The sequence below is a fragment of the Microcaecilia unicolor genome, chromosome 6, assembly GCF_901765095.1.
Source record: "Microcaecilia unicolor chromosome 6, aMicUni1.1, whole genome shotgun sequence".
NCBI classification, from domain to species: domain Eukaryota; kingdom Metazoa; phylum Chordata; class Amphibia; order Gymnophiona; family Siphonopidae; genus Microcaecilia; species Microcaecilia unicolor.
In genome coordinates, this window is record NC_044036.1 from 246,568,346 (window position 1) to 246,594,444 (window position 26,099).

Sequence of the window (26,099 nt, forward strand, 5' to 3'; positions counted from 1 at the left end):
AATTGACTGGTTCAGATGGAACTCCGACACCACCTTCGGTAGAAACTTTGGGTGCGTGCGGAGGACTACTCTGTCATGATGAAAGACAAGGAATGGTGCATGAACTACCAGGGCTTGAAGCTCACTGACCCTACGAGCTGAAGTAACAGCCACCAAGAAAATGACCTTCAAGGTCAAGTACTTCAGATGACAGGAATCCAGTGGCTCAAAAGGAGTTGTCATCAGCTGGGTGAGAACGACATTGAGATCCCATGGCACTGGAGGAGGTTTGATAGGGGGCTTTGACAAAAACAAACCTCTCATGAAACGCATGACTAAAGGCTGTCCAGAAATCGGCAAGCCATCAACATGTGAATGATAAGCACTGATTGCGCTAAGATGAACCTTGACCGAGTTAGTCTTAAGACCAGACTCGGATAAATGCAGAAGGTACTCAAGCAAGGTCTGTGCAGGACAAGAGAAAGGATCTAGACCGTTGCTGTCACACCAGACGGCAAACCTCCTCCATTTAAAAGAGTAACACTTATGTGTGGAATCTTTCCTGGAAGCAAACAGAACTCTGGAGACACCCTCAGAGAGACCAAAGGAGGCAACCTCTATGCTCGCAACATCCAGGCCGTGAGAGCTAGAGACCGGAGGTTGGGATGTAGAAGCGCCCCCTCGTTCTGAGTAATGAGGGTCGGAAAACAGTCCAATCTCCATGGCTCTTCTGACGAAAGTTCCAGAAGAAGGGGAAACCATATCTGGCGGGGCCAAAAAGGCGCTATCAGAATCATGGTTCCGTGGTCCTGCTTGAGTTTCAGGAGAGTCTTCCCCACTAAAGGGATGGGAGGATAAGCATACAGGAGTCCTGTCCCCCAAAAAAGGAGGAAGGCATCCGACGCTAGTCTGCCGTGGGCCTGGAGTCTGGAACAGAATTGAGGAACCTTGTGAGTGTCCTGGGAAGCAAAAAGATCTATCGATGGAGTTCCCCAAACTCGAAAGATCTTTTTGACAATAGTCATGTTCAAGGACCACTCGTGAGGCCGCATAACTCTGCTCAGCCTGTCGGCCAGACCGTTGTTTACACCGGCTAGATAAGTGGCTTGGAGAAACATTCCGTTTTGATAGGCCCATAGCCACATCTGCACGGCCTCCTGGCACAGAGGACGAGATCCGGTCCCGCCTTGCTTGTTGGTATAATACATTGCCACTTGATTGTCTGTCTGAATGAGAACAATTTTGTTGGCTAGCCGATCTCTGAAGGCCCTCAGAGCGTTCCAGATCGCTCGCAATTCCAGGAGATTGATCTGGAGATGTTTCTCCTGAAGAGACCAAGCTCCTTGAGTGTGAAGCCCATCTACATGCGCTCCCCACCCGAGGAGGGATGCATCCGTCGTCAGCACTTTTTGAGGCTGAGGAATTTGAAATGGGCGCCCCAAGACCAGATTGGATCGAATGGTCCACCAAGTGAGGGAATTCCGAAAATTGGTGGACAGCCGGACAACATCCTCTAGATTCCCTGTGGCTTGAAACCACTGAGAAGCTAGGGTCCATTGAGCCGATCTCATGTGTAGACGTGCCATGGGTGTCACATGAACTGTGGAGGCCATGTGGCCAAGCAATCTCAACATCTGCCGAGCTGTGATCTGCTGAGATGCTTGTACTTTGGAAACCAGAGACAGAAGTCTGTCTGCTCTGGGTCCTGGGAGATAAGCACAAGCTGTCTGTGTGCACAACAGAGCTCCTATAAATTCCAATTGTTGAACTGGGACGAGATGGGACTTGGGGTAATTGATGACAAAGCCCAGCATCTCTAGCACCTGAATAGTCATCCGCATGGACTGCAAAGTTTCTTGCGGGGAGGTGTTCTTCACCAGCCAATCGTCCAGATAAGGGAACACATGCACTCCCAGTCTGCGTAGCGACGCTGCCACAACTGCCAGGCACTTTGTAAAACCCTGGGTGCAGACGCCAAGCCAAAAGGCAAAACACAGTACTGAAAGTGCTGTGATCCCAGCCGAAATCGAAGATACTTCCTGTGGGCTGGAAGTATCGATATGTGAGTGTAAGCATCCTTCAAGTCCAGAGAGCATAGCCAATCGTTTTTCTGAATCATGGGAAGAAGAGTGCCCAGGGAAAGCATCCTGAACTTTTCTTTGACCAGATATTTGTTCAGGGCCCTTAGGTCTAGGATGGGACGCATCCCCCCTGTTTTCTTTTCCACAAGGAAGTACTTGGAATAGAATCCCAGCCCTTCTTGCCCTGGTGGTACGGGCTCGACCGCATTGGCGCTGAGAAGGGCGGAGAGTTCCTCTGCAAGTACCTGCCTGTGGCAGGAGCTGAAAGACTGAGCTCTTGGTGGGCAATTTGGAGGTTTGGAAATCAAATTGAGGGTGTACCCGCACCGGACTATTTGAAGAACCCACCGATCGGAGGTTAAGAGAGGCCACCTTTGGTGAAAAAATTTTAACCTCCCTCCGACCGGCAGATCGTCCGGTACAAGCACTTTGACTTCGGCTATGCTCTGCTGGAGCCAGTCAAAAACCCGTCCCTGGTTTTTGCTGGGGAGCTGCAGGGGGCTGCTTCGGTGCCCGCTGCTGACGAGAGCGAGCGGGCTGGGGTCGAGCCTGAACCGGCTGACGGGAATAAGGAGTGTACCTACGATTTCTAGAAGCATAGGGAGCACTTCTTTTCCCCTTAAAAAACTTCCTAGCAGTGGAAGTGGTTGCAGAAGGCGCCCGGCGGGAGAGAGAGTCCATAGCGTTATCACGCTGGTAGAGATGATCAATCATCTCTTCAACCTTCTCTCCAAAAAGGTGATCCCCCCGGCATGGGATATCTGCTATCTTCCGCTGAGTTCTTTCCTCCAGGTTAGAGGCACGCAGCCATGAGAGCCTGCGCATCGCTATACCTTGAGCGGAAAAGCGAGATGTCACATCGCAAGTGTCAAAAATGCCCCTGGACAGGAACTTGCGACACGCCTTCTGCTGCCTGATCACTTGGCGAAAGGGTTCAGCTTTCTCCTCAGGGAGTGTATCTACTAAACTCTCAAGTTGCCTCACAGAGTTCCGTAAATGCACACTCGTGAAGAGTTGGTAAGACTGGATTTTGGAAGCGAGCAGACCAGCCTGATACGCCTTCCTCCCAAAAGAGTCCAGAGTTGCAAATTCTCGCCCCGGGGGCGCCGAGGAGAAATTCCTGGAACTCTTGGCTCTTCTGAGGGCAGAATCCACCACCGCTGAATCATGAGGCAATTGGGTCTGCATGAGACTGGGTTCCCCGTGGATCCGATATTGGGACTCAACTTTTTTAGGGACGGTTGGACTAGAAAAAGGCTTCTCCCAGTTCCTCAGCATAAGTTCCTTAAGAGTCTCATGAAAAGGAACTGTGGCAGAAGATGAAGGTGGAGATGGATAGTCCAGAACCTCAAGCATTTTGGCTCTGGGCTCGTCCACAATTTCCACGGGGAAGGGGATGGCCTCAGACATCTCCCGAACAAAAGATGAAAAAGACAAGCTCTCGGGAGGAGACAGCTGCCTTTGTGGCGAGGGAGTGGAGTCAGATGGAATGCCTTGAGAATCCTCGCCAGAGAACTCCCCATGCACTCCTTCATCATCCTCGGATGAGGTATCATCAGATGGGGCTAAAAGCTCAGACAGAGCCGCCCGAATCTGAGCCCGTCTCGACGAAGAGGCTTGATGGCCTCTATGATGGTGCCGAGAAGTTGATGGTCCCTGAGGCTCCGGGGAAGCTTTCTGCTCCGATGCCTCGGGAGAGTCAACTCGGGAAGTCAAAGACACCGGCACCGGAGGCGGCACCGGTGAGACAGACCTCACCACAGGCTGAAGGCCTGATGCAGGAACATCCGGCATCGGCAATGTCGACACCTTTGACGCCGTCGGCACCGGTGCCTCTGAAAGCATCGACACCGGCCCCGTCGACGCCGTCGGCACCGACAACCTCGATGCCGACTGCCACTGCTGCATCATGTTCATGAAAAATGGGAACATGGCCTGCATACTCTCATCCAGAGCTGGTGTCGGAAAAGGCTGCGGGGTCGGTTGAGGTGTCGGAGGCAAAGTCTGCTGAGGTTGGGGAGTGGGGACTCGGCTGCCAGCGACCCCACGCGTCGGAACCTCAGTAATAGAGGGGAGAGCGATCCTCTCGGCACCGACGCTTCTCGGGTATCGAGTGTATCGATGACCCGGAGCTCCCGGTGCCGTGTCTCGAAGGAGATCGACGACGATGCTTCTTGGCCTTCGCCCGACGCATGTCATCGAGACTCCTCGGCACCGGAGAGGAGGACGTGGAATCCACACGTCTCCTCGGGGCCGGGTCCGACGCAGGACGGTCCCAGGGGGCCTGCACAGCAGGAGGCGCCGAGGCGGGTGGAGACCCACTCGATGCATCACTGCTCCCAGCGTGCATGGGTCTAATGGCAGCCTGTCCCCTGTCTCCCGGTGCCGACGCCTCCTTCGACGTCGACCTCGACGACGCCGGCCTCGAAGACATCATCCTCGACGGCACCGACTTCACCGGCACCGACTTGCCCGGCGCCGGTTTGGAGGGCGCCGACTTAGACGACGTCGACGGCGCCGACGCCGAAGCACCGGGCCCAAAAATCTTTTCTCTCTGGGCGTCTCGAGAGAGCAGTGTCCGCTTCTTCATGGCGAGACACAATTTACAACTCTCCGAGCGGTGATCCGGCCCAAGGCACTGAATACACCACGAGTGTGTATCAGTGCCAGAGATGGCCCGATGACAGCGGGCACAAGGCTTGAAGCCGCTGGGCGTCTTCGTTGACATCTCGGGAAAAATTGTCCCTGCCAAATCAAAAGACGCGATTGTGTCTATAAAAAGATGACACAAAAAAATCAAAGAAAAAAAAAAACGGGAAAAATAACCCGACCGAGCGATTTAAATAAAATCGCAGGCTAAAAGAAAGGAAACTTAATAAACGAAAAAACTCTAAAATTAACTATAAAGGATACTTCCTTTTGATGAATCTTCACCTCCGGGCACAGGAGGAACACGAAGACGAAGGTCGAGCTCCGTGTCACCTCAGACGCGGAGAAGAAAAAACTGAGGAATGTGCCCGCGCGGCGGGCAGGAAAGTGGACGCGCGCATGCGCACTGCATCCGCCCGCGCGACGGGGGACATTTTTAGTTTTGTCATGGACTTTGCTGGAAAGTCCTCCGGGCCGACGTGACGTCACCCATCAGTGAGAATATTGGCCTGCTTGTCTTTGGAGAACGATCTTGTTCTTACTTCGTCGGGGGTTACGGCGAGAGCAGCACGCAGACGCAGTGAAAAGCGTGCAGGCTCCCGCTTCAGCCTTCCCTCGTCTGTCTCTCAGCTCTGGTCCCGCCTTTAAGGGCGGGACTACAGACAACGAGGGAAGGCTGAAGCGGGAGCCTGCACGCTTTTCCCTGCGTTCTCTTCTGCATGCTGCTCTCGCCAACCCCCAACGAAGTAAGAACAAGATCGCTTTTGCAATTCGGAGGGAGGGACGGAGGGGGGCCTTGGAATTCAGTCGGATGGACGGAAGGAGAGGGGGGCCTTGGATCTGGGAGGGAGGGAGGGAGTTTAGTAGCGCTATAGAAATGATAAGCAGTAGTAGAAGGGCCTTGGATCTTGGAGGGAGGGGGGAGGCCTTGGATCTCGGAGGGGGGGGGCAGGCCTTGGATCTCAGAGGGGGGGAGAAAGAAGAGATTGCTGGAGAAGAGGGCAGGGGGGAGAGAGAAGAGATTGCTGGACAAGAGGGCAGGGGGAGAGAGAAGAGATTGCTGGACAAGAGGGCAGGGGGAGAGAAAATAGAAAAGAGATTGCTGGACAAGAGGGGCAGGGGGAGAGAGAAGAGATTGCTGGACAAGAGGGCAGGGGGAGAGAGAAGAGATCGCTGGACAAGAGGGCATTGGGGAGAGAGAAGAGATCGCTGGACAAGAGGGCAGGGGGAGAGAGAAGAGATTGCTGGACAAAAGGGCAGGGGGGAGAGAGAAGAGATTGCTGGGCAGGGCAGAGGGGAGAGAAGAACTGCTGAACATGGATGGATGATTGGAGGGGGCAGGGGAGAGAGGAAATTTACTGGATATGGTTGGATGGAGGAGAAGCCAGGAGAGAATGAGGAGTTGCTGGACATGGATAGATGGAGGGGAGGGAAGTCAGGAAGGAGATGCACATGGATGGAGGGAAGGGAAGAGAGAAGAAAAGCTGAACATGGATGGATGGAGTGGAGGGCAGGGAAGAGAGAAGAAATGATGGACAAGGATGAAGGGAAGGAAAGACAAAGGAAGGAGATGCACACGGATGGAGGGAAAAGGAAGAGAGGAGAAATGCTGGATATGGATGGAGGGCAGGGAAGACAGGAAATACATGCACATGGATGGAGGGGAGGAGAGTGAGGAGAAATGCTCAATTTAAGGGCTGGATCGGAACACTTTCAGGACAGATGCCGAAACTTGAGGAAGGATAGGGACAGGGCTACAGATGGTAGACAGGACGCATAAGGACACAGGAGGATGGTGAGAGAAAAAATATCAAATGGAAAGAAGACACTGCATAAAACAGAAGTTGGGACCAAAGCGAATAGAAAAACTATGATCAGACAACAAAGGTAGAAAAAAGTATTTTATTCAGAATTTATTAATTGGAATATGTCAGCTTTTGGAAATGTGTATCTGTGATATTTTTTATGCAAGTTTCAATTTTTCTAGTATTGCTGCATGCTGAGTCTGACTTCTTGAGGTAACTTTCTAGTTCAGTATTTTGCCTTCATATTTTTTTATTTCTAGTTCCTTATGTCATATCTGTTGCCATGTGTTTTTCATGTGTGATCAAGGTACAGTATTCTGCTAGTGTGTAGTATTTGCAGCCCTTTTTGTTTTGTTTTTTATTAGGTTGTATACTGGTGTTTTAGAGCCCGGTGTAATTATAGTGCTGCCTTTCCACGCATAAGGTTGTAGTTCGTCCTGTCCTTGGAATTAGTGCTGTTATGCTGTTATGGTTTGGTAAGGTTATGAGTGGATTTTTGCACAAGTTTGTGTATAGTGTTTTGCAGTGGAGAGATTGTGTTTTGGCTTTACTGAGGTGGCACCAAAACATCAGAAAAGGTGTAGAGCCTAAATCATGACACACTACCTCTTGAAGGATCTACATATAGTGCAAGGGCCCGGCAGTGGGGGTGGGGGGGGGGCCAGGGGCGGCCTTGTCCCGGGCCCGGCCCAGTCTCTCGGCGGCCCTGAGATCCAGGTCCACCCTCGTAGCTCAAAGACGTTAAAGAAAAGCCACCATCAAGCCTGTACGTAATATACGTGCTACTGAGTCAAAGTGCACGAGCTAAAATCATAGTATTCAAATCATAGTTACTTGTTTAAATATGTTAATTTGTACTTCCTATTATAAAATCTTAAAATAAACATTGAAAAAATGAACAATCATACATTATAACATTATCTGCCAATCAAATGACTGGCTTTGAATAAAGACCTTGATTGAGAACACCATCTGAAAGAGGTTTTTTTTTTGATCCACTTTTCTTCGCTTGGCATGCCTGATTTAGTGTCATAGCCTTTGCAGCCGATCCTTTTAGTTTCTTTTTAATCATTTCCCTCATTTTATTATAGTCACCCTTTCATAGTAACGTGAAGGGGAATAATCGAACTGCGCCGGCGAAATACATGGCTGGTGATGTATTCTGGCGGCGCCGCAAACAGCTGGCCAGACCCGTATTTTCGAAAAAGATGGCCGGCCATCTTTTGTTTCGATAATACGGTTCCGGCCAGCCAAATGCCTTTGATTTGGCCAGGGTTTGAGATGGCCGGCGTCATTTTTTAGCGATAACGGAAAGTTATGTCGGCCATCTCAAACCCCGGCCAAATTCAAGACATTTGGTCGTGAGAGGAGCCAGCATTTTTAGTGCACTGGCCCCCCTGACATGCCAGGACACCAACCGGGCTCCCTAGGGGTCACTGCAATTCTGTAACAGCTTAAGGGCTCAGATATGCCATTATAGAATATTAGTGCAAAGTCATACTGGAATGCCAAATATTAGGCATGCCTACTTATGCCAGGTCAATGGCTGGCATAAGTGGGCGTGCCTAGCACTTACAATGCATGCAACTGATAGTATTCTGCAAGTTGCATGCATCACCTGGCAACATGCCCATGCTCCGCCCATGTGTATGTCTCTGTTACAATCACATGCTCAGCAATTTAGATACATTGTTTATAGCACCTAGCAATTAAGCAGATAACTGCCAATTATCGGTACCAATCATACGCATAAGTGCTACCATTCTATAAACTAGGTGCCAACATACAGAATTGCCTTTCATGACCTCATGGCAGCAAAACTAAAGAACCATCAGTGTCTACTTTTATCTGATGGAAGGGAAACAGCATATGGCCGCCGACTTAGAAGAATGTGTAATGAAGAGCTCACGGAAAAACCATCATGTCGCCCCCACATCCGAAATAAAGAGAAATAAATAAGGGTCAGATCCTACATTGTAAAAATGTCTAACCAGCTATCAGCCTCTTGGACCTCAAAATACTGGATAACACAGGGCTCACCATTATCACCTATACTGTTCAACATTATGATGGCCCCACTCAGGAAAAAATTGGAACAAATGGATTTCAACCCATTCATAAAAGCGGATAATGTCACCATCTACATAACTTTTAATCACAGAAATACTAGACAAGGTCAAAATAGGCCTGGACCTTATGGAAACAGGGCCATAATCTTCAAACTCAAACTAAACAGAAAACTAAATTATTGATTCTATTCAGCCTGCACAACCCCACATCTCACGAAACATCTCAATCACCAAACCTACCAAGTCGAAACACAACTAAAAATACTTGGAATCATTCTTGATAAACACCTATCTGTGGACAGCCAAGTATCAGCAGTTACATCACAACGCATTAAAACACTATGGAAACTGAGAAGGATCAGAGACTACTTCCCTAGACAATCATTCCAGTTAATAGAACAATCAATGATAATGTCAAAACTAGACTACAAAACTAGACTACTGTAACGCAGCATATGCAGTGTCACAATTGTGACTGTATTCCATGCCTACACTCACCTCTCCTCCGGGTGACCAGGCCCTATGGTTGCTGTGGACTGTCTTCTTCCTGTTTCCCAAACATGTTCCACAGTTCATTCCAGTCCTATTCTGATCTTCCAGCATTCCAGACTTGCTTTGGGGTTCCTGCAGCCAAGCCTCACTTTGGTGCTCTTGCAATCAAGCCATGCTCAGGTGTTTCTGCTGTCAAGCCTCACTCTTACCTGTGACCTCATCTGTAATTGCCTTTATTAAGCACCTGGGAACTTTCAGGCTTGCCTTTGCAACAGAGATCTTCAGATGAGTTTTCGTCTGTGTGTGCTTGTTGCAGTTCCTGCCCTGCTAGTTCTTGCCCTGTTTGTCTTCAACTTCAGTTCCCTTCCTGCTTGTGCCTGCCCTGTTTGTCTTCAGTTTCAGTTCCCATCCTGCTTGTGTCTGCCCTGTTTGCTTTCAACTTTCATTCCAGCCTAGCCTGTTCCAGTATCCTGAATCCGGTTCCAGCCAAGCCAAGTTCGTTTCAGTATCCGGCTCCAGCCAAGCCAAGTCCATTCCAGAATTCTGTCCAGCCAAGCCTGTTTGAGAGTCCTGAATCTTGTACCAGCCTGTCGGTGTTTAGCCTCGCTTCCTGTTTGGGTGGTTCACCTGCTGCTGCCGGTCCTCGGCAGCGGCCCAAGGGCTCACTACTCTGGATCATTCCTCACAGTTGTGACATGCAGGATGCAAAGAAAACACAATATCACTGCAAACTGTCCAAAATACAGCAGCAAGGCTGATATTTAAAAAAATCAAAATACAAGAAAGCAACCCCACTACTTGTAATGTTACCATCGCTGCCAATCAAAGAAAGACTACTCTTCAAACTAAGCACCCTCATCTACAAAATACTATTTGGAATGTCTCCTGAATATATGTCACGAAACACCTAGCCACCCACCTGGGGTTACCCTGCGGCCACTTAGAGGGTCTATCCCCAGCAAAGTTCAGGTCAGCCTGCACCTGCAACTTGTGCTCTACACTAGCACCCTCCTCTCACCGACTGGGTCACAATCGCCTCTGGGCGAGTCTCCCGCTCTCAAATTATCCCCAGTGACTTCTAGGTTACTGGGGCCATACTCCCAGTTACCCCATAGGTCCCAGAAAGCACTCACAGACCCAACACACAAACCACCAATATTCTTTATCAGTCCAGACAGAGAGGCGATAAACTACATATTGTTTATTGTCTTTTAAAACATTAAACAGTGGAACAAAATAGTGCAATTAGCAAACAAGAACAGGTAACTGAAATATGGATCAATTATAACACTAACTAAACATTTGCATACTTCCTAGAAAGTACCTGGGGAAATCAGGACATATAATTCACCGAGCCTCACCAAAGAGATCTCTGTCTCTTTTCTCTCGGGCTAAGACTGAAGCAACAGCCAGCAATAACTACTGGGTAATTTCAAACTCCAGGCCAACTGGAGCCCAGTCAACAAGTTTTAAAAGTATACTGCTCACAATACTGTAGATTCACTTCTTCACTAGTGGGCTCATTTTCGAAAGAGAAGAACGCCCATCTTTCGACACAAATAGCAGGGTCGGCCAAAGTTCAAGGGGGCATATCGGAGGCGGGACTTGGGCATGCCTAACACATGGACGTCCTCGACCCATAATGGAAAAAAAAGGGTGTCCCTGACGAGCATTTGGACGACTTTACCTGGTCGTGTTTTTCTAACGACCAAGGCACAAAAAGGTGCCCGAAATGACCAGATGACCATCGGAATCGGGGATGACCTCCTGTTACTACCCCAGTGGTCACTAACTTCCTCCCACCCTAAAAAAATATCTTTCAAAATATTTTTTGCCAGCCTCAGATGTCATACTCAGGTCCAAGACAGCAGTATGTAGGTCATTGGAGCAGTTTTAGTGGGTGCAGTGCACTTCAGGCAGGCGGACCCACGCCCATCTCCCCTACCTAGCTCTCCAAAACCCACCACAAACCCACTGTACCCACATCTAGGTGCCCCCCTTCACCTGTAAGGGCTATGGTAGTGGTGTACAGTTGGGGGTAGTGGGTTTTGGGGGGCTCAGCACACAAGCTAAGGGAGCTATGTACCTGGGAGCAATTTATGAAGTCCACTGCAGTGCCCCCTAGGATGCCCGGTTGGTGTCCTAGCATGTCAGGGGGACCAGTGCACTACAAATGCTGGCTCCTCCCACGACCAAAGGGCTTGCGTTTGGTCGTTTCTGAGATGGACGTCCTTGGTTTCCATTATCACCGAAAATCAGAAACAACCAAGTCTAGGGACGACCATCTCTAGGGAAGACCTAAATTTCAAGATTTGGAAGTCCCTGACCATATTATTGAAACAAAAGATGGATGTCCATCTTGTTTTGATAATACGGGTTTCCCCGCCTCTCCATCGGGACGTTTTGTGAGGACGTCCTCAACAAAACTTGGATGTCCCTTTCGATTATGCCCCTCCACGTGAAACTAAAAGAGGGCATGCACTTTTCCATAACATGCACCACCTGCTGGCCAAACTAGAGAAATGCACTTCAAGAGTTAATAAAGGCAATTTTACAGGTTCTGTCACAATGCTAGACCTAATTGAACCCAAGAAATGCAAGCCCAGAAACCTGAGGTTACTTACTTCTCCACTTACCCAACTGCAGAAACACAATCCACAAAACCATTTACATGGCTGGATTTAGGGCTCCAAACAATACCCAAAGCTGTAAGAATCATTACTAATTATCTCCAGTTCAGGAAAGACCAGAAAAACCTACCTTTTCAAAAAATTCTATAACTAAATACATAAACTACAGATGCTCCAAAATACTTTCTATCTGTTAAATATTGTAAAATTGTGAACCACTTTGAACTGAAACCTTGTTTTTGGAAAATAGTGTGATACAAGAACGCAAAGATAAATAAAAATAAATAAATTTTCAAATAAAACACTGACAACCTTATTGAAGAGTGGTAGAGCAAGTATTCAATAAACATAAACATATACCTTAGTAAATTCCTTTTAGAAATACCCATCGTTGTATGTGTGTGTATCAAAGTTTAATGTTTAAAAGTATGATATCAAGTTACACATTTCCAAAGGTTTTGTTGTAGGATGATCATGATTGCAGAGTTTAATTATCAAAATGATGCATTGGGAGCCCATGCATAGGATTCCATTTGTGTCCAGAGAGGGGTAATTTGTATTGTATTTGGCATCTCTAATCATTTTGAAATACTGACACCTATGAATCCAAGGACTAGGGACATGAAAGTTACTTGGGGGGGGGGGGATGATAATGTCAGAGGTTCACCTAGGCAGGGTCAGTGTTAGGAGGGTGCACTGCCCTGGGCTTCTGTTGTGGGAGACTTGAAGTGGACCCTGATGAACAGGACCTGGAAAAGCTGGAATTTTGGGGTCCAGAACGGGATAAGTGAGAAATGGAAAACTTGTGCCAGTTATATAATGAAAACAGTTTTCCTGAGGCTGCCAGTAACCTTGAAGGCTATGAACTGTGAATGCTTGTCCAATTAGTTGTTGAACCAAATGTCCTTGCAATAGGCCTTGTGACCTAGACATAAAAGATAATAAAAATATTGTCAGTAGTGTAGCCAAAGAAGGAAGTATGTGGTCCACTCCGGAAAGATATAATGTATATATTGATGTATGAAGACAGAGAAGAGCCTGAGAAACAAAAGTTGTGTTGGTTGCCATTGCCAATCATATGATCATGCCTAAGTATGAACCTGTATCCAGAAAATTGCTAATAAAAGACAGATTTGTTCAGACAATGCTGAGACAAACCTTTCCTAAGCCTGGTTAAGCTAATTATTCACTTGTAAGATGTGTTTATTTCCCAAACACCCCTTGGGCTCTGAAGTATACTGGTAAGGGTAAGGAGTCCTCCTCCAGGTTCTACCAGCCATCATTCTATGCTACAGGACCCCTAAAGCCTGCTTAAAACTGAAGATGGATCCTGCTGGTGGGTTTTGGGGTCCCCTCTCAAGTTTGTGCCCAGGGCCCATGTTTAACACAGGCCCAGTGCCTAGAGGTTTAATCCACTACTCTTGCACCTACCCTGCTGACCAGGCTTATTCTTTGAAGTGCCCTTAGCAGTTCTATTTAGACTCTGTATAACGGCAAAGAAAATGGACAGACCATGTGGAATTTGCAGCTATAGTCTGTCTTTATGTAGAAAGTGTTCGACATTACGGATCTTAAAGAAATATTATAACTTCTGTTTTCTGCAAACTTCGATCACTTGGGTTTCCAACAAAAATGTTTGCTGTACAGCTGTAGGTTTCTATAAGCAGCCAGTGCACACGAGACCGATAGCACCCACATGATCACATCACGTGCGATCTCGTGGCTCGTGTCCTGTGTCCTGCAGAGAGGACAAATAATTGTGACAAAGACACTGGTGGTAAAGTAGAAACAATTTTTTTTTTTGACTAAGGAGGCTGAAATTTCGAAATGCTGAATCTGGTTGGGTTAGTACGTTCCTTTCTTCACTTTTGATTGTTTTTAAAGAGAGAAAAACAAAGGGGGAAAGCGCTCTGCTGAGCTGGTAGCCACTGCCCAAAGAAAAAAACCCGCAACCCGGCGCGAGACAGACCACAGACTGTGCCGTGTCTCGTGACAGATTGCACCGCTTCCGGGATCAGAGTTCCACAGGACAGCCAGCATGGCATCCCTGGAGGAGATCCGCCACCGGTTGCAAGCGGCTGGTCAAGCGCACCTCCTGCGCTTCTGGGCCGAGTTGGACACAGCACAGAGAGCCTCTTTGCTCGGGGAGCTGGCGGTGCTGGATGCCGAGCTGCTGAAAGAGCACTGCCGCTCCGCCGCTGAGGCCTACGCCCGAGAGATCAGTGCCCCGCAGCGCCTGGACCAGCGGCTGCAGCCCGTGCCATCCGAATTTCTGGGCAGTGTGGGGCGAAGTGACAAGGAAACTCTGGCCCGATGGGAGGAGGAAGGTGAGCGATGAGCTGGCTGGCTCCGATCTCGCTTCTGGGGCTGCACGAGTAATCCCTGGTAATAGTTTATCCTAACAGCTGCAGTTCAAGCCCTTATAAGCCAGAAATCAAAGTTATTGTTAAACTTTGTTACTCACTGTTTAAGTGGTGGGTTTAAAATACCAGTTTCCTCGTTTCTTTTTTATTTTTCGCCTTACGCAGTCATTTCTTATCTGGAAGCGTAACATTTGGCGTGTTTTGTTAAATCTCGCGTCATACTTCTTCAAAACAGTCCTCTGAAGCCTTTTGATAGGCAGTGCACATACGTCGGAATTTCAGATGAACTGATGATTCCCAAAACTTTTAAACATTGTCCCGAGGGCTTACAGTAAGTTCAAAATAGCACAGGCCCAGTAGCTCAGGTAGCAAGTGCACGCACTGCTCCTTTAGTCTGAATTTTGCCTCATAAGAGCCTACATACAGCACGTGGCAAACTGACACTACCACCTGGATAGCGTGTGAGCCAGTCTGTAATTCTGAATTTGGTGCTGCTGAATCTGGTGGTAAACAGCAGTTGACACATGCAGCATGTGTGTGTAGGACGTGAGACCATTCCACTAGGTTAGGGTTACCATATTTTGTCCTCTGAAAAAGAGGACACGTCACGCCCCCCTGCCGCGCCCACACCACATCCCTTTCGGATCCTCGCCCCGCTCTTTCTCGCTCTCACCCTGCCTCCTGTCACATATTCCCCTCCCCTGCCCCCCCCCCCGTCACCTCCCCATCCCCCTTGTCACATATTCCCCTTCCCTTACTTACTATCTACTGCCCTGGTGGTCTAGTGACCTCTTCGGGGCAGGAAAGAGCCCCCTCTTTCCTGCCCGGAGCGCTGCCTTGCCCTGCATCCTTCTCGGTCTCGGCTCGGGATTCAAAATGGCCACCGAGAGTTGAAGTCTTGCGAGGCCGCTTCAACTCCCGGTGGCTGTTTTGAATCCCGAGCCGAGACTGAGAAGGATGCAGGGCAAGGACAGGCAGCGCTCCGGGCAGGAAAGAGGGGGCTCTTTCTTGCCCCAAAGAGGTTACTAGACCACCAGGGCAGATAGTAAGTAAGGGGAGGGGAGAACCAAGGCGCCGCCCGCCCACTCGTTTGTCCAGAAATCCAGACAAACAGGCGGGCGAGCAAAACCCGCCAGTCATGTCCTCAAAAAGAGGACATGTCCGGGGAAATACGGACATATGGTAACCCTACACTAGGTCAGTGGGTGGCGGTAAAATCACAGGCCAGAAATGGACGTGTGCTGGTTTCAATTTTAGAGCACATCCATTTTCTGGCCCTGTAAAAACACACCCTTTGTCCTAGACGCTGTAAAAGAAAGCCCAGCGCGCATGCCAAAAGATGCACTTGCACTTACATAAGTACATAAGTAATGCCACACTGGGAAAAGACCAAGGGTCCATCGAGCCCAGCATCCTGTCCACGACAGCGGCCAATCCAGGCCAAGGGCACCTGGCGAGCTTCACACTGGCCACTTTTTACCACGGCTTAGTAAAAGGACCCCAAGGTTTTTTAGACCCACTTCCCTGCATTACTTAGTCCTTTTACTAAGCTGCAGTAAAAGTGGCCTTGGCATGCCTTTATGTGGATTTTTCCTTTATGCTACCTTTACTGCAGCCAGAAAATATCTGATTTTCTATTAAAGGCCATGCGCTAATGTTTATACAATGCTCAAAACAGTAGAACTACACAGACGCTCCACAAAAATTCTTATTTTTATCTTCTTGCTTATTTCCAGCCTATTAACAAGAAATCATGTGGTGGAAAAGACCTCAGCAGTCATTAGCTTTGCGATTAGACTTTTGGCAGTCACCAAACTGATATATTGCTTGCAAATGACTAAGACCAATCATTGGCCGAAATCCTCCACATTGATATATTTCCTACTTAATGTGAGTCACATGCACAAACTTATCTCATAAATTTTCCAATCTTTAAATGTTCAACTTTTATAAGTACTTCCATAAAGCAGGAAAAAGAGAGAAGCACGTAGGGGCCCTTTTACTAAGCACGGGAGGCTAATGCGCGAGTAGCATGCGCCAAATTGGCACTACTGCTGGTCTTGCCTGTGTCTGGCGGTAATTCTGTATTTGATGTGCGCTGAATCCCGTGGTAGGAAATAATTTTCTATTGCGGGGGGCATTCCTGGCGGTAATCAACAGCCCTTACCTCTAGGTCAATGGGTGGTGGTAAGAGCTCAGGCCATAAATAGGTGAGTTCTTGTTTTAATTTCAGCGCATGGCCATTTTCCAGCCCATTAAAAAAAAAGTCCTTTTTCTCAGCTGTGGTAAATAAAAAGGGAAATGATATACCGCCTTCCTGAGGTTTTTTGCAACTACATTCAAAGCGGTTTACATATATTCAGGTACTTATTTTGTACCAGAGGCAATGGAGGGTTAAGTGACTTGCCCAGAGTCACAAGGAGCTGCAGTGGGAATGGCCCAGCACGTGCCCTCACTACCGTAGGCCACGTTTTACTACAGCTTAGTAAAAGGACCCTTAGCTTTTTATATAGATCCCTAGAGAGAAGCATTTAACTTTTTATATAGCACGCAGCCATTATAAAGAATTACTGTATGAGCATTTGCTGCCACCTAACGTGGATGCACTAACTGGTTAGCACAGAAATGCCTACTCTTCCCCCCCCCCCCCCCAGACACACCCCTTCCAATAACGTGGATGTGCTAACTGGTTAGCACAGAAATGCCTACTCTTCGCCCCCCCCCCCCCCCCAGACACACCCCTTCCAATAAAAACTAAAAGTAATTTTAGCACACAGCACATGTCGATTTGGAACTTACACTTAATATACACCCACAGAGTGTTCGTTAGTATAACCAATTTAAATTCTACATTTTTTCAATACATATAAAAACATGTTTTTGAAACATGCTCATATTAGTTTCAAGGACACAAGCAGATCAGAAATGGTCTAGTTATAGTCCATTTATTATTCATAATCATTGCATACCATTTTTTACTCAAATGTTACTAAAGCCATCAAACTTAAAGGCACTTAGCTTAGTTTCCCAGAGTAATTAAGAAGAAGTTGCCTCTCATTTTGAGATAATGATTTGGAACTCACTGCAGGACACCTGATCATGCCCCGTGGTAAGCCATTTTAAGCTGCAGTAAGTGTACGCTAGCGCTTACAGCAGCTTAATAAAAGGGCTCCTTAAAGATGGCACCTGGCAGCAGGGTTCTGGAAGGAGCTCTAGTGCATGGTCCCCATCCCAAACCTATCGCTGTAATGACCAGGTGTATTTGGCGTTATGGACCATCATTTGCATTTGCTTCTGGGCATTGCAGCGCTATCATCTGAGCATTAAGAAAGGGAAATGGGACTTGATATACCGCCTTTCTGAGGTTTTTGCAACTACATTCAAAGCGGTTTACATGTATTCAGGTACTTATTTTGTATCAGGGGCAATGGAGGGTTAAGTGACTTGCCCAGAGTCAAAAGGAGCTGTAGTGGGAATCGAACTCAGTTCCCCAGGATCAAAGTCCACTGCACTAACCACTAGGCTACTCCCAGACATAGTACATAGTAACATAGTAGATGACGGCAGAAAAAGACCTGCATGGTCCATCCAGTCTGCCCAACAAGATAAACTCATATGTGCTACTTTTTGTGTATACCTTACCTTGATTTGTACCTGTCCTTTTCAGGGCACAGACCGTGTAAGTCTGCCCAGCACTATCCTCGCCTCCCCACCACCGGTTCTGGCACAGACCTGTCAAACAAGTGCAGGAGGATTGTGCCTTATCCATTTAAATACATTACAATACAATTTGCGGCCATCTTTGGCACATACGTTAGCACTGGCACTTGATCCATCAGAGCATTTGGCGCTGTATAATTTGTGCACAAATCTGGTACTAACCTCTTTTACTGCTGGCATTAGTTTTGAGCATCAGCCCCTTAGCTTGGAAAATCAACAGTGTGTAACAAGGAGTATGGACCTGGGAGGGGAATTTGTGGGTCAAGGGTGTACCTAGTACTTACTCGCTAAGATTTTAGAATAGTCAGTTACGTTCACAACTACAACATGTAGTCATGGTCATTTGCACCAGCCATTGACATGGTGTATGTGGCTGCGCCTACATGTTAACACATAAATGGCAACTTAAGCTAATATTCTATGATGGCAGTGTGTAGTCCCGTCCCTTGCCCCTGGGGAGGGGAAAACACTTCAGCCCTAGTGGCTGGAATAAGAGAGACAATCAGACTTAGGTGTAGGCGCAACCAGTAAAAATCTTTAATGGTATTTCTCTAAGCCAATACAAAATAATTGTTCTCTGGAGCAGGTTGCCACACAGAAAAAGGCAGACACAAAGACTGAATAACAAAATCTGCTCAGCAAAACTTTCTTAGTTTTCATTTATATACTGTTATAAGTTTCATTTCTCCTAATCTAACTTGTGTTCATATATGGATTTTCCTGTTGCCTTCCATTACACATATATGGTTATATTCCATTATTTTTTATATGTATACAAAAATGGCAATTTCCTCTATTCTATCATCCTCTCCTAGTTGTGTTCACATGCACACTTAGTGGCCATTGGCTAATCCCTTATCTGTAAAGCGTGATCCCGGCGTGCAAAACCATCAAACAAATAAGTAGTATGAAACACCTGGTGTCCTTCTATCTGACAGGAACAACTCCTGCTTTCGAGGGTCCTCAGTCTCTCTTCACCATCAAAGTTATATCCATGTGTATCTGCCATATATAGGCCACATAGCCTCAGTTCCTCCTGAGTTTCCTTGACATGTAACATGCAGGGGCGTAGCTACGGGTGGGCCCAGGCCCACCCAATTTCAGCTCTGGCCCACCCACCCACTTTTCCTTCAGGCCCGCCAGCCCCAGCTCCCATTGCCGGCCACTGCTGCTTTTCCTGATGAGCAGCAGGGCCGGCGCTACAAAAAGAAGAAGCGCTCAGCTGACTGAGCTGAGCGCCAACGCTAACCTGACGAGAAAAAATGTTTTTAAAAAAACGCGGCACCGCAGGCAGCCTCGAAGCATTGGCTGCTGGCTCTGCAGGCTCCTCCCGTCTCTTACGTCACTGCCCCTGGAGTGAAGCAGGGGCAGTGACGTAAGAGACGGGAGGAGCCTGCAGAGCCAGCAGCCAATGCTTTGAGGCTGCCTGCGGTGCCGCGTTTTTTTTTTAAACATTTTTTCTCGTCAGGTTAGCGTTGGCGCTCAGCTCAGTCAGCTGAGCGCTTCTTTTTGTAGCGCCGGCCCTGCTGCTCATCAGGAAAAGCAGCAGTGGCCGGCAATGGGAGCTGGGGCTGGTGGGCCTGAATCGGGAGAGGGAAAATGGATGGCAGGATGGGGAGAAAGAGGGAAAATGGAAGGATGGGGAGAGAAAGAGGGAAAACAGATGGGAGGATGGCAGAGAGAGATGGAAAACGGAAGGATGGGGAGAGAAAGAGGGAAAACAGATGGGAGGATGGCAGAAAAAGAGGGAAAACGGAAGGATGGGGAGAGAAAGAGGGAAAACAGATGGGAGGATGGCAGAAAAAGAGGGAAAACGGAAGGATGGGGAGAGAAAGAGGGAAAACAGATGGGAGGATGGCAGAGAAAGAGGGAAAACAGATGGGAGGATGGCAGAGAAAGAGGGAAACGGAAGGATGGCAGAGAAAGAGGGAAAACAGATGGAAGGATGGCAGAGAAAGAGGGAAAACAGATGGATGGGGAGAGAGACACTGGATGGAAGGATGGGGAGAGAAAGAGGGGAGATGGATGAAAGGATGCAGAGAAAAAGGGGAGAGACTGGAAGGATGTGGAGAGAGAAGGGACACTGAACAGAAAAGGGTAGAGAGATAGACACTGGTTAGAAGGAGGGAGAGAGACAGATGGAAGGATCAGGAGAGAGGGTAGATGGGTAGAAGGATGGGGAGAGAAAGAGGGAAGACGCTGGATGGAAGGGTAGGGAGAAAGAGGTGACACGATGGAAGGATGCAGAAAGAAAGAGGGGAGACTATTGGAAGGATGGGGAGAGAGAGGGGAGACACTGGAAGGATGGGGAGAGAAAGAGGAGAGCTGCTGCATGGAAAGGGGGAGTAGTGAAAGATTGGAGAATAAGAGGAAGGGGCATGGGGAGAACAAGGGTGAGAAAAAGATGAAAAGCCATAAGTAGATGAAGGAAATTAAAGAATGGATAGTAAGAATGAATTAAATCTGGACACAGAGAGAGGCAGAAAAATATTGAAGAAAGCAAAGAAAAAGAAGAGAAAAATGACAAATGGCCAGGAAACCCTGGCAGAAGAGTTAAGCGAAAACAAAGGAAAGCAGAATCTAGAGACTGGGAGCAACACAATGAGAAAAAGTAAATGGCCATACAACAAAGGTAAAGAAAATAATTTTATTTTTAATTTAGGATAAAGTAATATGGTGTTAATAAAGTTTCAGAGACCAATACTTCCTTCCTTAGGTCAGGAGAGGATACCGTAACAGCATTATACTGACCTGAGGCAGGAGGTTTTGGCCTCTGAAAGCTCAATGAAAAGGATTAGGCTATTAAATAAATTGTCTGAAATCGGATGCACTGAAAAGCAGCACTTTACCCTGTGTGACAAATGCATCTGAGTGTGACTAAATTTTGCTGGGGGGGGGGGGGTAGAGAGAGAATTTTGTGCCCACCCACTTTGGGTTCAGGCCCACCCAAAATTGGCAGTCTGGCTACACCACTGGTAACATGCACTTTCCATTTACTGATCAAACACTCTGCTTACATGCAGTTGCAGGAAGAAACTAAATTTATGCTGATGACAGCAAAACTAGGAAATCTGAGGGCTAGCAGGACCATCTTACAGGTCTAGTAAAGGAAGGAATATACAGCAGTTATGCATATAGGTGTCAGTATAGAATTCACACTTAAGTGCACATCATCCTAGCGCCTAAAATTTGGCGACTTTTTCAGAATTACTCCCATGGAGTCTTATGCTCTGGAAACCTCTGAACCATCCAGTTAGACGGTAAACCAGTCAAATCATTTTTGTGAGCATTTCACATCCTGCGGATGGGATTCCATTTTTTTCTCTGTGGTTGACGGTATTTGGCTTATATTGCTACTTTAATCATGAAAGCTTTCAAATCAAGCTGGGTGCGGTGTATACATTACAGAGGATCAGAGTCTGCAAACGGGAAAGGGCTAAAGTTCAAGCATGAGTTTTATGGAAGGTCCTTTAGTCATCTATCTATACTCATAAAATACTAAAAACATCTTAATAGGTAATATTAATGCTCTCCATGTCGGACATTTTCTGTTCATATGATCCTGGCTTATAGCTCTTCCAGTAGTACTCCATCAGTTGTAATTTAAACATCAGTCAAGCAGAAATAGAGCAGGGAACTGTGCTACTCCTATGAGTAAACTTGGTCTGTTGTTGTAGTTCTCTAACCCTGTATTCTGGTTTGTTTTTCACTAGGCTTCTCTCAGATCTCTCAGAACAAGGTGGCGGTGCTACTGCTGGCAGGGGGACAGGGAACTCGACTGGGGGTGACCTACCCTAAAGGAATGTATGATGTGGGACTCCCCAGTGGAAAGACGCTGTATGAAATCCAGGCGCAGAGGATCCGGAAAGTGGAACAGCTTGCTGGCAAGAAATATGCCACAAAGGTCACAGTGCCATGGTTGGTGCTCTTTTAAATGTATCACATGGGGGAGGGATGTGCTAATCCTTCACCTGGGCAGTTGACTGACAAATTAGAAATGCAAAGTGATCTAGAGTTTTGTTATTTTTGCCACTTCATCCAGGTCATGCTAGAAAGATTGATCCATTTCTCATTTTGGCTCTCTCACCTCTTGATATGTATGTATTATAGGAACTACATCTCTGTGCCAACAGTGTGGAAGAGTACCAGGACTGGATTAGCTTACCTGATAGGCAGATGATCAAAAGCCCCGCGCTGTTCCAAACAACGCTCTAAAAATAGCGCTGGTACCTCGCGGGACTTTACCGGACCTGTGATCAGAGATAATTGCATGCAAATTTAAGCACGCAATTCTCTCTGATCATGGGCTAGAAGTGCAGGAGGATTGTGCCTGAGCATGCGCTGAGGCACAATCCTCCCGCACTTGTTTGACAGGTCTGGGCTGTCAAAAGCTCAGACCTGTCAAACACAGGGGCTGGAGGTCCATGGGACCACCAGACCTGAACTACCCCCGCCCGGACCAAGCAAAACTGGGGTGTGCTCCAGTCCCCCAGACCAGGCCCCTTCCCCCCCACCGACAGGTTCAGCAGCCCCAGCAGGAACCCCCGAGCTGACCCTTTCTGACCCCCCCCCCCCCACAGCAACAGAGGGCTGGAGGTTCACCCGACCCCCCCCCCTGAGTTTCTCCCTTATATTGCGTGAAGCCCCGCCCAGTGCATCCCAGGAAGCACTGGGCAGGGCTGGGCGCCGCCGATGGAAGAGGAGGGCCTCCAACTTAAGGTAGGGGGGTAGGGAACGGCCGCTAGACCACCAGGTGGGGGGGGATTAACCTGTGGCCCACTGGGCCACCAGGGACATCCGAGGGATATTGGGGGGGGTTAGGGGGGGCTGGAGACCCACCGGATCTCCAGCACCCCCCGAACCTGTGTTTGGGGGGGGGGGGGGGGTCGGTCGCCTCAGGTCAGCTCAGGGTTTCTGCAGGGGCTGCTACATTGGGGGGGGGGGGGAATGGGGGCCTGCTATCATGCTGGACAGGGCTCTCCATTCTTCCCCTATGGTCTGCAAACCCTAACGCGAGCTCTGAGCTGCCGTAGGGTTTGCCGCGACCAGTGTGCCAATCTTTGGCGCGCTGGTCGCTGATCATTGGGATGAATAGGCTTAGCCCTGTTTTGCATGCATTTGCATTCAAGTTGCATTCAGAGCTCGCGAGCGTGTTGTTTCACGTGCTTGGGGGCTCTGATTATGGGGCGGTAGCAAACACAGGCGCTAGTATGGTGCTAACAGCCTCTAGCGCCTCCATTTGCTTCTGATCATCAGCCCATGAGTGAGCTTGTAACCCTTCTTTTAATTTATGTTCCTTCCTTTGTTTATGGCAAGTTATGATAACATGAGCCTCTCTGAGTCGGTTTGCTAAAGCTATGGTTAAATGCAGCAAAGTAGTCTTTGAACTGTTCTTAGGTGTATTTCAGTAGAGTGAGTCTGTTGACCATCTGTCTGTACTCGTGTTAGAGGCACTTGTGAGTGTCTTGTGCTCACGTGCATCATATAAGTCTGCATAGGATTTGAAGGAAAGGAGAAGGAGCAGTGGAAGTATGTATTGCCATGGCTTCTTCTAATCTGTGGTGGTGGGAGGGGTGGAGGGAGTTTATGCCTCTGTCTCATCTTCCTGTCTGTAGCAGCCAGGCATATTCTCTTTCTCTATAAAAAGAACCCTGGCTCATCCTTTTTATTGAAATTGTGTTGCAGTAGAGCCACTCACTTCATGTGACAGCACCAGGGCTTAATTTATAGACAAAAACGAAGTGGAACTGGGGGCAGGATGGGACGGGGTCATGACTGGAAGTGGGTGGTGCCATGACTGGAAGTGAGTGAGGCCAGGGCCGGAAGTGAACTTACCCCTACATACACAATACTTAATTTGTGGATTACAAGGAATCTGGTATGAACATACACTTGGAAAATTCATATATTTAATTTAAAAAATGCTTATTAAGGAATATCACTCACAGTGGTACAAATTTGCAACCTTATCAATACAATCTTGGACTAATCAGTTTGTTTTTTCAACATTTACACATTTGAGACAGTACCTCAGAAAGTTTTGGCAACCAGGTGGCATGAAGGAGTAGTGCCCTGTAATGGCAAAAGGAAGCAAGTAACTATTTTTATTGAAGCACTTTCTTCCTTCTGCCATTGCAGGGAAGAGTAGCAGGGTTGGGGCAGATGAATGCTTAAATTTCCAAAGACCTTTGGTCAGACACAGTATAGCAGTTCTTATGAGTTAAATGTAAACATGCTCTTCTCACAAAAATCTAACCTCTTTCGAAGAACAGGTAGGACATTTTGCCTTGGAAGTCACCAAACAAAAAATATTTTGATTCTCATATCATCTGAGCAATAGCAACATAAATCTCTTCACTGCCAGGCACACTATGAAATACAAAACCTGAAAAAAATTCCAGCTCACCATACATGTAGCAAACCTGACATATAACAGTATCACTAATTCCTAAGATTCAAATAGCAGCAACCCTACCTATGAATAGGCAACGCTACAAATATTATACTGGGCCATAGAACATCAGTGCACCTACTACTGGTCAAACAGAAGAAGTGGAATTTCTATAGTTATCTACACAAACTACGTGCAAACATACTGCACCTCAGTCACGGGTAAAACACAGTGACAGACAGACCCTCATCAAATAGAGATCACAAATTAGAAATAGAAATACGAAAATAAAAATTGAACTGGTAAGCCCAAGAAGTCAAAACTCAGCACTCAACACTGGAAAAATAAAAACAAATTAATTTTCTCTTGTACTGATCCAACTGCCTTAAGCTAAGTTTAACTGTTCAGCAACATTTCCTTCTGTTCAGCAACATTTCCTTTTTATGTTTTAAGTGAAAGCTATCTTTGTGGAAACATGTTTTGAACAAAGTTAATTATGTTATGAACAAAATTTAACAAAAATTAGCAAAAAACAAGTATTGTGCTTTGCTTGAAGTTTTTTTCAGGCCGATGGCAGAAACTATGGTACCCTGATATAGGGTCATCGATTGATTTACCACAGTCAACTGAGGTCTTTTTCCTCCATTGCTCTGTTTTTTGTTTTATTCAAAGTGAGTTGTTTTTCCACTTTTTTTTTTTGGTTGATTGTGTATATATTTTCGAGTGTTTTTCTCATTGTACATTGTTACTCTTGTACTGAACACAATACAAAGATATCCACAATGCACATTTCCCAACATATTCCAGTTCATATAGCGGAATTAGAAAAGTTTCAAATAAGCCTGAAAGTGACTTTCAAGCTGGGAGTAGTTAGTAATGTACCAGGAGTAAGGAATTCTTTATTGAAGCACCAGGGAAATGTCCCAACATGGGGCCATGTTTTGGCGGCCGCAGCCACCTGTCTCAGGGGTCACATATGGAGACTGGTGCAAAATCTAGATGTTCCTCACGTAATGCAAACTGAGCCAGAGCGCGGCTATCAGAATGCGGTGCAGGTAAACAAGCAAACATCAAAAATGCCACCACAGCGGTGATCCATGTTTTCTGTCATCTGCAGTCATTGTATTGGGTAATCAGTTCAAGAAGAGCAGACTAACTCCATCGTAAATGCTGAAGTATCTAGACATTCTATTCAACACAGCACAGGAGGGGATCTTACTCACAGAGCGCAGGAAGTCGAAGCTGTTCCTTCTTCTCCTCAGTCAAGCAGGCCCATGGTCTGGGTCTACGTCCAGGTTGTGGGGTCATTGATGGCGGCGATGGGAGTGGTGCCATGGGCAAGGGCTCGTATGTGACTGTTACAGGAATCTGTTCTCAGCTGCAGGTCTCCAATATCACAGAAGTACGACTTCCATCTTTCTTGGACGCTGGTTTGCCAGACAGAGTATGCAGTGGTGGTTGTCACCCAGGTTGACCGTCGGAGCTCCCTTTCTGAGAACACGATGGGAGGTGGTGACAACGGACGCCAGCAGGTCGGGTTGGAGGAGCTCATTACAACTTCCATTTGGTACAGAACACCTGGCTGGAACAGGAGTCTCAGTGGTTGATAAATCGCTTGGAGCTCAGGGCAGTGCAGAATGGCTTACATGACTTTGCTCCCTTTCTGGCAGGGGCTCTGGTCCAACTTTCTCTAACAATGTGACAGTGTTTTTTCATATATCAACAAGCAAGGTGAGACCTGCAGCCATCCAGTGATGGTAGAGGCGGTCTCCCTCATGAGATGGGCAGAGAAAAGTCTTCTCTGCTTGTTCTCTGCTTCTGGACTTGATGGTGACAAAAAAAGAATGCCAAAGTGCCCGAGTTCTTCAGCGGTCAGAAAGAACCAGGCTTGATGGGGATTGATGCCCTACTGCAGCCCTG

The 26,099-nt window shown here is 47.4% G+C and overlaps 1 protein-coding gene across 1 annotated transcript in view; it reads left to right on the top strand.

Moving 5' to 3' along the window:
• The first annotated feature begins 13,493 nt into the window (after positions 1 to 13,493).
• UAP1L1 (UDP-N-acetylglucosamine pyrophosphorylase 1 like 1) overlaps positions 13,494 to 26,099 on the top strand; it is a 72,437-nt gene continuing 59,831 nt past the window's right edge. Inside the window, exons 1-2 of the mRNA XM_030207052.1 lie at positions 13,494 to 14,032; positions 21,502 to 21,706. Of these exons, the coding sequence (XP_030062912.1) occupies positions 13,744 to 14,032; positions 21,502 to 21,706 (494 nt within the window). The 5' untranslated portion in view covers positions 13,494 to 13,743. The remainder of the gene's footprint in view (positions 14,033 to 21,501; positions 21,707 to 26,099) is intronic.